General features: G+C 41.5%; 1 protein-coding gene across 1 annotated transcript in view; it reads left to right on the top strand.

Annotated features, from left to right (window-relative positions):
• Positions 1 to 13,065, top strand: part of tspan5b (tetraspanin 5b) — a 22,733-nt gene extending 9,668 nt beyond the window's left edge. The window contains exons 4-9 of the mRNA XM_016491764.1: positions 6,946 to 7,116; positions 7,576 to 7,701; positions 7,975 to 8,022; positions 8,332 to 8,448; positions 10,968 to 11,029; positions 12,865 to 13,065. Coding sequence (XP_016347250.1) covers positions 6,946 to 7,116; positions 7,576 to 7,701; positions 7,975 to 8,022; positions 8,332 to 8,448; positions 10,968 to 11,029; positions 12,865 to 12,877 — 537 coding nt within the window. The 3' untranslated portion in view covers positions 12,878 to 13,065. The remainder of the gene's footprint in view (positions 1 to 6,945; positions 7,117 to 7,575; positions 7,702 to 7,974; positions 8,023 to 8,331; positions 8,449 to 10,967; positions 11,030 to 12,864) is intronic.
• Positions 13,066 to 13,724: the final 659 nt, after the last annotated feature.

Genomic DNA, 13,724 nt, shown 5'->3' with positions numbered 1-13,724 from the left:
CTTGAGAACTCACTCGCGCGCTCTCATTTTCTGTGCGCCCACAGATCGCGATAAGGAGAGTGACAACTTTTAATAGGTATTAAGGGAGTTTGCAAATGTGATATTGATTTAATATAACAGTTCAATAAACAAGTATTGCCTAATTTTGCTCTATTTCTTCAATGAAAATAGTACCAAATATAGTAACAGCTCAGCCGCTGCACATCTCTAAAAGCAAACACAGCGGTGTTTAATTAATTCAATGAAAGTGCGTTTTTGAATGAATCTAGTGATTCATGATTACCCATTCATAAAGACAGTCACTTGCTTCATTCCTGAATGAATGAGCCGTTCGAACGAATCAATTGAATGAATGATTCAGTGATAAAATTAGTGACTTTCCGCCACCTGATGGCGGATTTAGTTTCATTTTTAGCATATAATTTCAGTTATTTAAAGATTATAGTTAGACCTAACTGAAAAAAAATTAAAGTACTGTTAATTTAATTTGTATCTTGTTATTGTTTTTGTTTGTGCTATTGATTGTCATTAATTTATTTGTTCTTATTTTATTTACTATTTACTTGTCTTTTTTTAGTTCAAATAAATTCAATTCTGAGTGCACATGATTCTTTGGTGGGGAGGGGGCGTGGTCCATGGGAAATAGTCCTGCCACCACAGCTGGAAAAAATCCTAGGAAACACGGCATACATTTAATAAAATTAGAAAAATGCCATTACAAAGGTCAAAAGAAAATACCCCTGTAAATCACTTCGAGTCAAATGTCACCTCATATTAGGAAGGCTAATTTTTGATCAGAATTTTTTATTATTGATCAGAAGGTGCTCCTAAATTTTTTTTAATTAGGAGGACAAGCGCTCCTAATTACAAGAAAAAAACTGCTCTTAAACTGGGTGTGTGACAGGTATGGCTGTGGACTGGGGTTTGGCTGAGGAAAAATTCAGTCAAAAAATTTGTTTTGCTTTAACCCCTGCATTGTCGCAGTACAGTGTTTATTATCTTAATGTTCTTTTTGAATGTCATCATTCAAAGTGTTTCTGTCTTCTTTCATTCAGTTAGGGATAGCTGGCTGTTTTTGTCCATATTAGGAATTTCCTGGAGCGTCCAGAGTTCTATTTCTTCTATAATGTATATGTGGATTTTCTGCGCATCCAGTGTGAAGGAAACACACATTACATGTGTTCATAGCACTAAATAATGGCCAATCCATAAAAATAATACTACTTTTTTTAAATAGCATTTAAAAATAGCAAAAAAGAACAAAACCAAAAACTGTGGTAAAAAAATAAAAAAACTGAGGTATTTATTGAACCGTGGGAAAACTGTATTGTTGCATTGTTTACTCTGAAATACTGTATAACAGGAATATCACAAACTGAGTGCAGACCCTGGTTATTAACCTATAAAAAAATCTTTAACATTAAATCTCGCAAACCCCCCAAACCCTCCCACTCCCCGAGCCACACTGATGGTACTCAAAATTTTTTTCCAAGGTTGGCAGGTCTGTCATTCTCGTTCAGCGACGAGGATCATCTCTTCGCTGACTCTGGAAGAAGCCGAGAGAAAGAAGCAGAGGAAGAAGCTCCAGCTCTGCTCGTCGCCGTCGAAGACGCCCGAAGCAGCGAAGACTCACTGCGGCCATCCGGCTCTTGAAGAGCAAGCGGAGTATTCCTAAAGAGCAAATTTCTCAGCGCGCGTTGTTGCAAATGTCGCGCCGCAAGTGTGGCTCATGCAAGGAACCCTTGCATGAGATGGATGAGCACAGTGAGTGCATCGCCTGTCTCGGCAGCACCCATGCAGAGGCTGCGCTCACTGAAGGCTCATGCTCCCATTGTGAGAGTATGAGTCTTTCCCGTCTCCGCTCGCGGATCGCCTTCTTTCACGAAGGCGGTCTCCCTCGCTCAGCCCTCCCGTTTCCTTTCTCTCCTAAGAGAAAGAAACAGCGGGGCAGTGGGTCTTTGTCAGAGCTTTGTCAGGCTCAACGCCCACGTGCCCCGCCCTCCCCTTGTTCTCTCGCCTCGCCGGTGTGCTTCACACAAGATGACCAGCGCCCCTCCTCGGTTGCGATCGGCTTGGTTTCATTCGGCGTGTCTGAAGAGGACGCTGTCAGCGAGGACGTTATTGCCGACGACTACGTCTTTGGCGGCGTCTGACACAGAAGAGTGGGGAAATTCCGGCGATGAGCCCGAAGTCCCTCCCCCCTCTCAAGCTCCAAGGCCGAAGCCGGACGCCGAACTCATCCGCGTCCTGTCAAAGGCGGTGGAGGACCTGGGCCTCAAGTGGTTGACTCCGGGAGAGCCCGCCTACGGCCTGTTGGACGAGTGGTACCTGCCGGGAAGCCGTCAACAGTCCTCTCGCCAACGCCCTGCCCTGTTCTTGCCTGCAGTTCATGACGAGCTCACCAAGATGCGGCGTGCCCCCTACTCGGCTCGGGTAAATCCCTCTACAGCAGCAGCTCTCACCACCGTTGATAGAGCTGACGACAAGGGATACAGCAAGCTCCCCCCTCTGGAGGAAGCGGTTGCTGCTCTTCTGTGCCCGCCATCTGCCCTTGCATTGAAGGGCCCATGCAGCACATCCATCTAAGCCCTGCAGGATCACCTCGGCGCTCACCAACAGGGCTTATGCAGCAGCCGGCCAGGCCGATTCGGCGCTGCATACAATGGCAGTTCTCTAGGTGTTTCAAGCCAAGCTTCTCCACGGCATGGACGAGTCTGGCCGAGAACACCAGGAGGCTTTCAAGGAGCTGCGCACAGCAACAGATCTGGCTCTGCGCGCCACGAAAGCAAAGGCGCAGGCGATCAGCAAGACCATGGCCAGTCTGGTGGTGCTGGAGCGCCACCTATGGTTAAACCTTACTGAGATCAGGGACGCTGAGAAAATGGCCTTCCTCGACTCGCCAGTCTTGCCGAAGGGGCTGTTCGGCCCCGCTGTGGATGGGTTTGCAGAGAGGTTTTTGGAGGCTCAGAAGATGTCGCAAGTGCTGCATCACTTCCTCCCCTAACGCTCTGGCCCCGCGGCTGTGAGCTGCCAGAAGAACTCCGCCACTCAGCCTGCAAAGCCAGCGCAGCCTCAGCTCCAACGAAAATCAGAGCCTGGACTGCAACAGCGCTCCCGGACGGCAAAACGCTTCCCCTTCCCGAAGCGTCAAGGTCCCCGCCCACGAGTTGTGCTGGACCCCGAGCCGCCTAAGCCGTCCTGATGTGCCAGAGAGAAAGAGGAGGGGCTCTGTTCTTGCCTTGGCTGGAACGCCCCGAAAAACAGCTTGTTTTCATCCTCCATCCCTCTGAGAACCTCTGAGCAATGGAGTTTCGTTTCTAGCGGGTCACGGCCTGCAGGTGCAGCACGTACCTGAATGTTTTACCGCTGTGATAGCGGACCCACATACAATAAAGAGCAAAATTTCTCTTCACTCTCTCTCACTCTTTTGAATGCGAGTTCCCCGTCACTTCTTGGCGAGCTCTCATTCGAAAGAATAAACCCTCTCGCCTCCCGTTTCACGGCTTGGGCAGTCATTCCGGGAGTATCGGGTTGGGTTTTAAAAACAATTTGACGAGGTTTGCCAATTTGCTCGCAGGCCACCTCGCTTCAGAGGCGTCATCCAAACTTCTGTTCCGGACAACAAGGCCCTCGTTCTCCGACAGGAGGTGCAGACGTTGCTTGCAAAAGGCGCTGTGGAAATAGTGCCCTCAGCGAACAGCGAGTCAGGCTTTTTCAGCCGCTACTTCCTCGTCCCAAAGAAAGATGGCGTCGCTTATGCGCCGGTCGTTCAAGGTGTTAACTATAAAACAGATCCTCGCGCACATTTGCCCCGAGGACAGGCTTTTGACTGTGGATCTGAAAGATGCATACTTTCACATTCACATAGCCCCCCATCACAGACCGTTTTTGAGATTCGCGTTCGAGGGAGTGGCCTATCAGTACACAGTCCTTCCGTTTGGACTGTCTCTGGCCCCGCGCACTTTCACGAAGTGCGTAGACACGGCTCTTTCCCCTCTGAGACAGATGGGAATCCGTGTTTGAACTACCTCGACGATTGGCTGGTTCTAGCCAGAACAGAACGGGAGTTGGCTGCCCACAGAGAGCTGTTACTCAGCCACTTGGAGCGCCTTGGGTTGATCATCAACCCCTGCACAAGAGTCAGTTGTTACCCAGGGAGCAAGCGGTCTTTCTGGGAACGATTTCCGGGCATGGGTTATGCCGGAATGATCCCTGACTATTCAGCGATTGGTGGCATCCCTCAAACCGGGGATGACATGCCCCCTAAAGGTTTTTCAGAGGTTGCTTGGCCTCATGGCGGCCGCTGCCTCTGTGATTCCTCTGGGCCTGCTTCACATGCGGCCCCTTAAGTTTTGACTCAAGGCCCGCATTCCACCCCACGCTTGGCGCCTGGGGCAGCTTCCTGTCAGGGTAAACCACCGCTGTGTCAAGGCTGTGGCCCCCTGGACAACCTCTTACCTGTTCCAAACAGGAATGAGGTTAGGCACGAGCTCCAAAAGGAAGGTAGTCACGACGGATGCCTCCAACTCAGGTTGGGGCGCCCTGCTGGAGGGCAATCCGGTGTTCGGCTCCTGGTCAGCCCCGGAGCAATGCCTGCATATCAACTGCCTAGAGATGTTGGCGGTTTTCTTAGCCCTGAAAACCTTCCTTCCGGCCTTGAAAGGGCACCACGTCTTGGTCCGGTCGGACAGCATGACGGTGGTGGCTTATATCAATCATCAAGGTGGTCTTAGGTCACACACTCTTTGCAGGATGGCTCGTCGCCTCCTCTTTTGGGCACACAGGGAACTCCTCTCACTAAGGGTGGTTCATGTGCCGGGCAGATTGAACCTTGGCACAGACATGCTGTCCAGAGGCAAGGTAGCCCCGGGCGAATGGGCGTTACACCCTCAAACGGTTCAAGAGATCTGGTCAGTCTTTGGGAAGGCAGAGGTCAACCTCTTTGCCTCAGAAGACAACTCTCACTGCCCAACATATTTTTCAATACAGCGAGATGCTCTGGCCCACGATTGACCCAGTGTTCGCCTACTGTATATGCTTTTCCCCCGATTGCCCTGATTCCTCAGGTCATTAGGCAGGTCAGGGAGACCAAGTGCTCTCTTCTCCTAGTGGCCCCGCTCTGGAGGAACCAGGCCTGGTTCCCGGAGCTAGTGCCACTCTCAGCTGCAGCCCCGTGGCCCATTCCACTGAGGAGGAACCTTCTCTCGCAGGCGAAAGGCATGATTTGGCATCCCCAGCCGGAGCTGTGGAGCCTTCATGTATGGTGCCTCAGCAGCTACACAAACGTGAACAAATCAGGCTTCAGTACAGAGTAAAACAGGAGTTTTCCCATACACAACGCTCGTTCCCTTATTTCAGGGAACCGAGGTTACGTCAGTAACCGGAGCGTTCTATCATTCCGAAGTCAATGGGTTTTTGAATAGGTTTTTGGTTAAAAGCCTGAAATATAAGGTGTGTGGTTAACACAAGCCCAAGATATTTTCATAAGAAATCATCAGTAATACCCACTTGGAAAAACTGCCTATGGAAAAATCGTATTGAGTTTTTCTCAAGGGAATCAGGGTGATGCAAATTTTTCCAGGTACTACAAAATTTTGTCATCAGTGCAGCGCTCTATTCCAGTATTTGTAAGGCAGTGAAAGGATTGTGTTAAAGCTTTAGGTACATTTAAAGTTTCAGTTTTTGGTTTGGCATAAGTGCCTTGAACTTGTTGTCATGGCACACATCTTATCTGCATGATGAAGTGTTTTACACAATGCCGTTTCTGTGTCCTGTTTTGCAATGTACACATTAAAAGTAAAGGTTCCAGAAGAGGATTTTCACAGTGATGACATAGAAACCCAAAAAGGTTCTGTGGGAAGATTTTTACAAGAACAATTCTTAAAAGAACCATTTTTATCATTTTAATAATCTAAAGAATTCTAAGAACCATTTTAATAATCTAAAGATTTTTTTTGCTCTATAAAGAACCTTGAAGAACCTAAATGATAAAAAAGTAGGCATATGCAAATAAATACAAGAAAGCAGTATAATTAGTTTAGTTTGCAAATATTACAACAATGTACAGACTGCCTGTTAGATTATTAAAGGCAATATTCTAAAAATGACAATTCAACATGATCAGACTTTAAACCCAAAGCTGAAATTATTTACAAAGCAAATTTGAATGGAGTCTGTATTGTACTGTATATGAAGTGGTTGAGCTGAATTCATTGCAAAAGTTTAATACTTGATCCGTAACCTGAATGTTTGAGAAAAAACTAATACAATGCTGCTTTGCAAATACTGTAAACAGAATGCTTATCTCAGCCGTGTGCAGACATATGTGAATAGAGAGTGCAGGTGATTAATCACATTTTTGAATGGCTGGATATGAGTAACTACGTAGGTAGGTGAGATTGACTGATTTGAATGTGGTTTGAAAGTGTGTGAACTTCCTCTCACGCAGGTTCTGGGGGTCTGTGTTACTCCTTTCATATGAGAGAGGATGCTGTGAGAGCTTTGTGGGAATGTCAAGAATGGTGTTGCGAAAGTATTACAAGAGGCCCGTTTCCTCTGTAGGGTAACGGAGGCGTTCTTAAAACATCTGGAAACACCAGATGAACTGTGATGTCAGTCGGGAAGTATTCATTGCGGTCACAGTGACAAATCATTGCTCACTGTACTTGTATAAAAAATTGTGTGTGCAGTAGGAGTTGAATGTTGTGAAAATGTGACTGTTTTGAGATGGGAAATGAGGAGAACTGCGTCATCTCTAAAAAATGTGAATTTCTCTGTAAATGTTTCGAGGGATGTTGGCAGGGTTAGGAATCATAAACCAGAAAAAAATCACTTCGTTTAATCTGCTGTGGGAATTTAACACATTCTTGATTTATTGGAGAACTTTAAAGCTGATATTATACATCACGAGTTGTGTAACCAGAACTCTGCTTTCCTCTTCCGCAGTTTTCCGTTTTTCTAGGAATCATATTTTTCCTGGAGTTGACCGCGGGAGTCTTGGCGTTTGTCTTTAAGGACTGGATTAAAGACCAGCTCAAGTTCTTCATCAACAACAATATTAGAGCATACAGAGATGACATTGACCTACAGAATCTCATCGACTTCACACAAGATTATGTAAGAACACAACGGCACACGCATAAAACCAAACCAAGAAAAGTGTTGTTTTTTTTTGTTTTTTTTAAAGGTAAAGTTACTTTTTTGTGATAATCGCAATTTAATGTGCAAACATAAGTCTAAATCAATAAGTATGCCCTTCTGAAATGTTTCTCTGTTTATTTTGCTGGTATAATAATAATAAAAATAATATTTGTAATAATTATTTATATATATATATATATATATATATATATAGGTATAACTGCTGTCAAACGAATATATATATATATATATATGCATTAGCCATTCAATAAGTTATTCATATTTAGTTCTACTACTATTTATTAAATAAGAAAATGTAAAAATACACTTGATTTTGCAATTTTGTGAGCTAGCAGCAATATGTTTAAATCTGTAATGGCTTTCAGCTGTTGGTTGGTTCGCACATGGATATTCAATGCATGTATGTTTCTGCAGTGGGAGTGTTGTGGAGCCTTTGGGCCTGAAGACTGGAATCTGAACATTTACTTTAATTGTACTGACACTAATCTGAGCAGAGAGAAATGTGGGGTTCCCTTTTCCTGCTGCACCAAGGACCCTGCTGTGAGTAAACCGCATATACACTCTTAACACGCATGCAGCACACACAGACACACGTCTTCCAGTCATCTTACCGCCTAGAATGTGTCATTGTCTCCTTCCAGAAGACGTGGGAACATAAACAGGAAGTGATGTAGATCCAGCAGACAGAGCGCACCCACATACGACACAACAGTTCTCCATTTAATATAATGCTCAAAGCCTATGATTTAATGTGGAATGTTAAGTTATCCAGAGGACTAAATCCTGGCTTTCTTATTGTTTCTCTTCTTAAAGGAGGATGTGATAAACACACAGTGTGGATATGACATTCGAGCGAAAGATGTAAGTATGCATTTGTCAAAAGAATATTCACCCAAAAAGTCATCGTTTATTCACAAACTTTCTTTTTCTGTGGAACAAAATTGGATTTAAAGATCCTAGCCACTCTTTTCCATATAAATGAAGTGACTGAGAACTGGGGCTGTCGATGTCCAAAATGACACAAAATCCCCATAAAATTATTATAAAAGTGGTTCATATGCACTATATTCCAAGTTCTCTGAAGCCATACGATAGCTTACTCTAATGTTTTGTAAGTAGAATTGTTTAAGCTTTTGCATCTTTGGTTAATGTGTGTTTTTATGTGTGAAGGACAACGAACAGAAGATGTTTATACACACAAAAGGATGTGTACCACAGTTTGAGAAATGGTTACAGGAGAATTTAACCGTAGTTGCCGGAATCTTCATAGGAATTGCACTTCTGCAGGTGAATAAACAACAACGTTCATTGAAATACACATGCACACTGAACATTATATTGTGTATGTCCCACTATAAACAGCAGTCATTTATAAGTTAAGGAAAAAATAAAACTGAGGATAGATAATTTACAAAATGTACTCTCCTTGACTGTAATGCAGTATCTTCTAAGAGTATCAAGACACATTGACAGTTCTGTCATTTTACATTTGTCCTGCATTTTAATTATTATTTATTTTGTTTATTAATATGCTCTGAAACCTAACAATATTTAATGTTTATATTATTTATATAATTTGAATATATTTTACAGAGAGGTTTAAGCCCACCATTCAAAAGTTTTGGGTCAGTACGTTTTTATTGTTGTTGTTTTTGAAAGTAATGAATACTTTTATTCACAGAGGATGGATTAAAATGCATAAAAGTGACAGTAAAGAGTGTTGGGCGATATGCTTCATAGTCATATCATCCTATCGTCAGCCTGTGAGATCACCGATACACAATATCATCGTGCTAATTTATTTAATTATTATCATAGCCAGCGAGTGAACCAACTCCAAGGTACAGCTAAAAGCAGCCTAATATTAGTGTAATCTACACATTATATCTTTTTTGTCTAGTAGCATATGGATGTCATGTCATAAAATATTTTTAATATGCGTGAATTTGTATTTAACATGATCACAATTTAATAAAAACATTGTAAGTTACTAATTATAATGCTTACATTACCTCAGTTATACAAACAGCAGCTACAGAAAACGAGCAAAGAACATTTACATCATCAAAGAACATCATCACTGACTTAAAGGGATAGTTCACCCAAAAATGAAAATTATGTCATTAATTACTCATTTGAAATAGAATTCCTCATTAATTACTCTCAAAGCTACGAGAATACTTTTTGTGAGCAAATAAAACCAAAATAAAGACTTTATTCAACAATTCGTCTCCTCCTCCATTTTGGAGAGTATCACATACGTAAACAACGCATGCTGTTCTGTGTCAGCAGCACTGTACGTGGATGCGCTGTTTACGTTGTTTGCGCTTTGATCTGAACGTAAACAGCGTATCGGCATATATACATTGCATACGTTGTTTACGTATGTGATGCTCTCCAAAATGGCGCTATAGGGTGACGCGGAGGAGACGAATTGTTGAATAAAGTCGTTATTTTTGTTTTCTTTGCGCACAAAAAAGTATTCTCGTAGCTTCGTTAAATTACGGTTGAACCACTGATGTCACATGGACTATTTTAACGATCTCCTTGCTGCGTTTCTGGACATTGATCGTGTAAGGACCCTTGCTGTCTAAGGGAGGGTCAGAGATCAATCAGATTCCATCAAAAATATCTTAATTTGTGTTCCGAAGATGAACGGAGGTCTTACGGGTTTGGAACGACATGAGGGCGAGTAATTAATGACAGAATTCTGATTTTGGGGTGAACTATCCCTTTAAGTCTAGCGTGAGTTTATGCACTTAAAAAAAAAAAACACTCCCATTATAATCAGTGAAGCTACATCTTAAACTTACATCACACATACATCTGCACTTTCTCGTTTATGATGAGAGAATTCGCGAGAGAGCAGAATTCAGTCAGCGAGCGAGCACTGAACTGCGAAACTCCGGTATTTCAGCGATGACTCATCTGAACGCTTCTGATTGGCCATTGCATTCATAAGCTCAACAGAATCGTGTGTGATTGGTTATAACGCTGTAAAAATGTGTAAAAATAAATATGATGGCACAAATAAGCCCTAATATTAATTAGATAATAATACTAGCCTAATAAAAATAATAATCTTAATAATAATCAAAGGCATCAACCACAGGCGATATCTCTGACTATCGTTGATACACGATACTTTGGTCTATCGGCACAACCCAAGTAAAGACATTTTTACTGTTACAAAAGAATTCTATTTCAAATGCTGATCTGTTTAATTTTCTATTAATCAAAGGATACTGGGAAAAAAGGTAACCTATCACGGTTTCCACAAACATGTTAAGCAACAACTATTTTCAACATTGGTAATAAAAAATGTTTCTTGAGCAAAAAAACGTTGTTATATAGTTATTTTCAATTGTAACAATATTTCACAGTATTATTGTTTTTACTGCTTTTTGATCAAATAAATGCAGCTTCTGTAAGCGTCTTACTAATTCTCCCCAAACTTTTGAATGGTAGCATTGGAGCTTTTGATATAGCTTACGCTCCCTGACAATTGAATAAACAGGGCCCTCTGATGCATTAAAACCCATTGTCTTAATTTATCTCCAGTGTCTTGTGAGTGCTCTTTCATTTCAGCAGCTGTCCTTCGAATTTACAACCGAAATGCAATCTGCCAAGCGTGGTTATTTTATTGATTTATAGACAGCTGTGTCCACTTTAGGGCATATAATAGTTTAGAATTGAATTTTGCATTAGATTTAATAATGTCCAGGAAGCCACATGTCAAACATAGTGATGATTAATTCAGTGTCGTTTTGTTTTGCCTGATATAAAAACCTTTTCCCTGCTTCTAGATATTTGGGATCTGCCTGGCACAGAATCTTCTGAGTGACATTGAGGCGGTCAGGGAGAGCTGGTAAGGAACATCCCTGATAAAAGAATTACACCCGTCAACGTCTTTATTCAACAATTCGTCTCCTCCGCGTCACCCTGGTGCCATTTTGGAGAATATCCACTGAACGTAAACAGCATATGCTATTCTGTGTCAGCTGCGTCATGTTATTTTTGTTTTCTTTGCGTACAAAAAGTATTCTCGTAGCTTCGTTAAATTACGGTTGAACCACTGATGTCACATGGACTATTTTAACGATCTCCTTGCTGCGTTTCTGGACATTGATCGTGTAAGGACCCTTGCTGTCTAAGGGAGGGTCAGAGATCAATCAGATTCCATCAAAAATATCTTAATTTGTGTTCCGAAGATGAACGGAGGTCTTACGGGTTTGGAACGACATGAGGGCGAGTAATTAATGACAGAATTCTGATTTTGGGGTGAACTATCCCTTTAAGTCTAGCGTGAGTTTATGCACTTAAAAAAAAAAAACACTCCCATTATAATCAGTGAAGCTACATCTTAAACTTACATCACACATACATCTGCACTTTCTCGTTTATGATGAGAGAATTCGCGAGAGAGCAGAATTCAGTCAGCGAGCGAGCACTGAACTGCGAAACTCCGGTATTTCAGCGATGACTCATCTGAACGCTTCTGATTGGCCATTGCATTCATAAGCTCAACAGAATCGTGTGTGATTGGTTATAACGCTGTAAAAATGTGTAAAAATAAATATGATGGCACAAATAAGCCCTAATATTAATTAGATAATAATACTAGCCTAATAAAAATAATAATCTTAATAATAATCAAAGGCATCAACCACAGGCGATATCTCTGACTATCGTTGATACACGATACTTTGGTCTATCGGCACAACCCAAGTAAAGACATTTTTACTGTTACAAAAGAATTCTATTTCAAATGCTGATCTGTTGAATTTTCTATTAATCAAAGGATACTGGGAAAAAAGGTAACCTATCACGGTTTCCACAAACATGTTAAGCAACAACTATTTTCAACATTGGTAATAAAAAATGTTTCTTGAGCAAAAAAACGTTGTTATATAGTTATTTTCAATTGTAACAATATTTCACAGTATTATTGTTTTTACTGCTTTTTGATCAAATAAATGCAGCTTCTGTAAGCGTCTTACTAATTCTCCCCAAACTTTTGAATGGTAGCATTGGAGCTTTTGATATAGCTTACGCTCCCTGACAATTGAATAAACAGGGCCCTCTGATGCATTAAAACCCATTGTCTTAATTTATCTCCAGTGTCTTGTGAGTGCTCTTTCATTTCAGCAGCTGTCCTTCGAATTTACAACCGAAATGCAATCTGCCAAGCGTGGTTATTTTATTGATTTATAGACAGCTGTGTCCACTTTAGGGCATATAATAGTTTAGAATTGAATTTTGCATTAGATTTAATAATGTCCAGGAAGCCACATGTCAAACATAGTGATGATTAATTCAGTGTCGTTTTGTTTTGCCTGATATAAAAACCTTTTCCCTGCTTCTAGATATTTGGGATCTGCCTGGCACAGAATCTTCTGAGTGACATTGAGGCGGTCAGGGAGAGCTGGTAAGGAACATCCCTGATAAAAGAATTACACCCGTCATGAGATCTGCATTTTGATTAGAGTCACAACACAACACTAACAATGAAACCATTTATTAAAACCATCTTTTTTTATTCATTTAGACTGGTAGCAAACACCTGTTTGGTTTAATGCGGTTTCAGTCCCAACTCATAACAAGCACACTGGATGAAATCTTGTTTTCTTAAGCTGTGAGTTTGATGGTAATGAGCAGGTAGAGATTGTCACATCTTACTAACATCTGTTTTTCATCCTCCAGTTTGTTCACCTGAAGCACTCGAGCCGTTCTGCAGACAGATCCTCCATTTCTCTGTCAGTCAGCAGTAGGGTTGGCACATTGTCATCACAGTATCCTAGCAACCAGTGAGGGATTCCATTCACATACCTCCTTTATATTTCAATGTACAGCGACATCTTCATGTTTTGCTTTGATTTGCTTTTAATCCTTCAAGTACAAAATTCAACAGTTTTAACACACAACTCAGTTGTCGTGTTTAAGAAACACTTAAAGGAATAGTTCACCCATAACTGAAAATTTGCTGAAAATGTACTCACCATCAGGCAATCCAAGATGTAGATGAGTTTGTTTCTTCATCAGAACAGGTTTGGAGAAATGTAGCATTACATCACTTGCTCACCAATGGATCCTCTGCAGTGAATGGGTGCCGTCAGAATGAGAGTCCAAACAGCTGAAAAAAAAAGCATCACAATAATCCACAAGTAATCAACACAACTCCAGTCCATCAATTAACATCTTGTGAAGTAAAAAGCTGCATGTTTGTAAGAAAAAAAATCCATAATTTAAGGCGTTTTAACTTTAAACCGTCGCTTCTGGACAAAATACCATCGTCCATAATAACACTTCACAAGACATTAATTGATTTGGAGTCATGTGAATTGTTGTGATGTTTTTATCAGCTGTTTGAACTCTCATTCTGACGGGACACCCATTCACAACCCATTTCAGCACATTTTTGGGTGAACTATTCGTTTAAGGCCACTTGCATTCTGTCTGTAACATTTTTGACTGTTGGTTTATGTACAGTATATATCCTTCAGATGAGCGTATTTGACACAATAAGCATTGCATTTTGCAAGTTAAAATTAATGCAACTAAAA

The sequence above is a fragment of the Sinocyclocheilus anshuiensis genome, unplaced genomic scaffold (genome assembly GCF_001515605.1).
Source record: "Sinocyclocheilus anshuiensis isolate Anshui unplaced genomic scaffold, SAMN03320099.WGS_v1.1 scaffold50, whole genome shotgun sequence".
Taxonomy (NCBI): domain Eukaryota; kingdom Metazoa; phylum Chordata; class Actinopteri; order Cypriniformes; family Cyprinidae; genus Sinocyclocheilus; species Sinocyclocheilus anshuiensis.
This window is presented reverse-complemented; position numbering and strand designations above follow the sequence as displayed.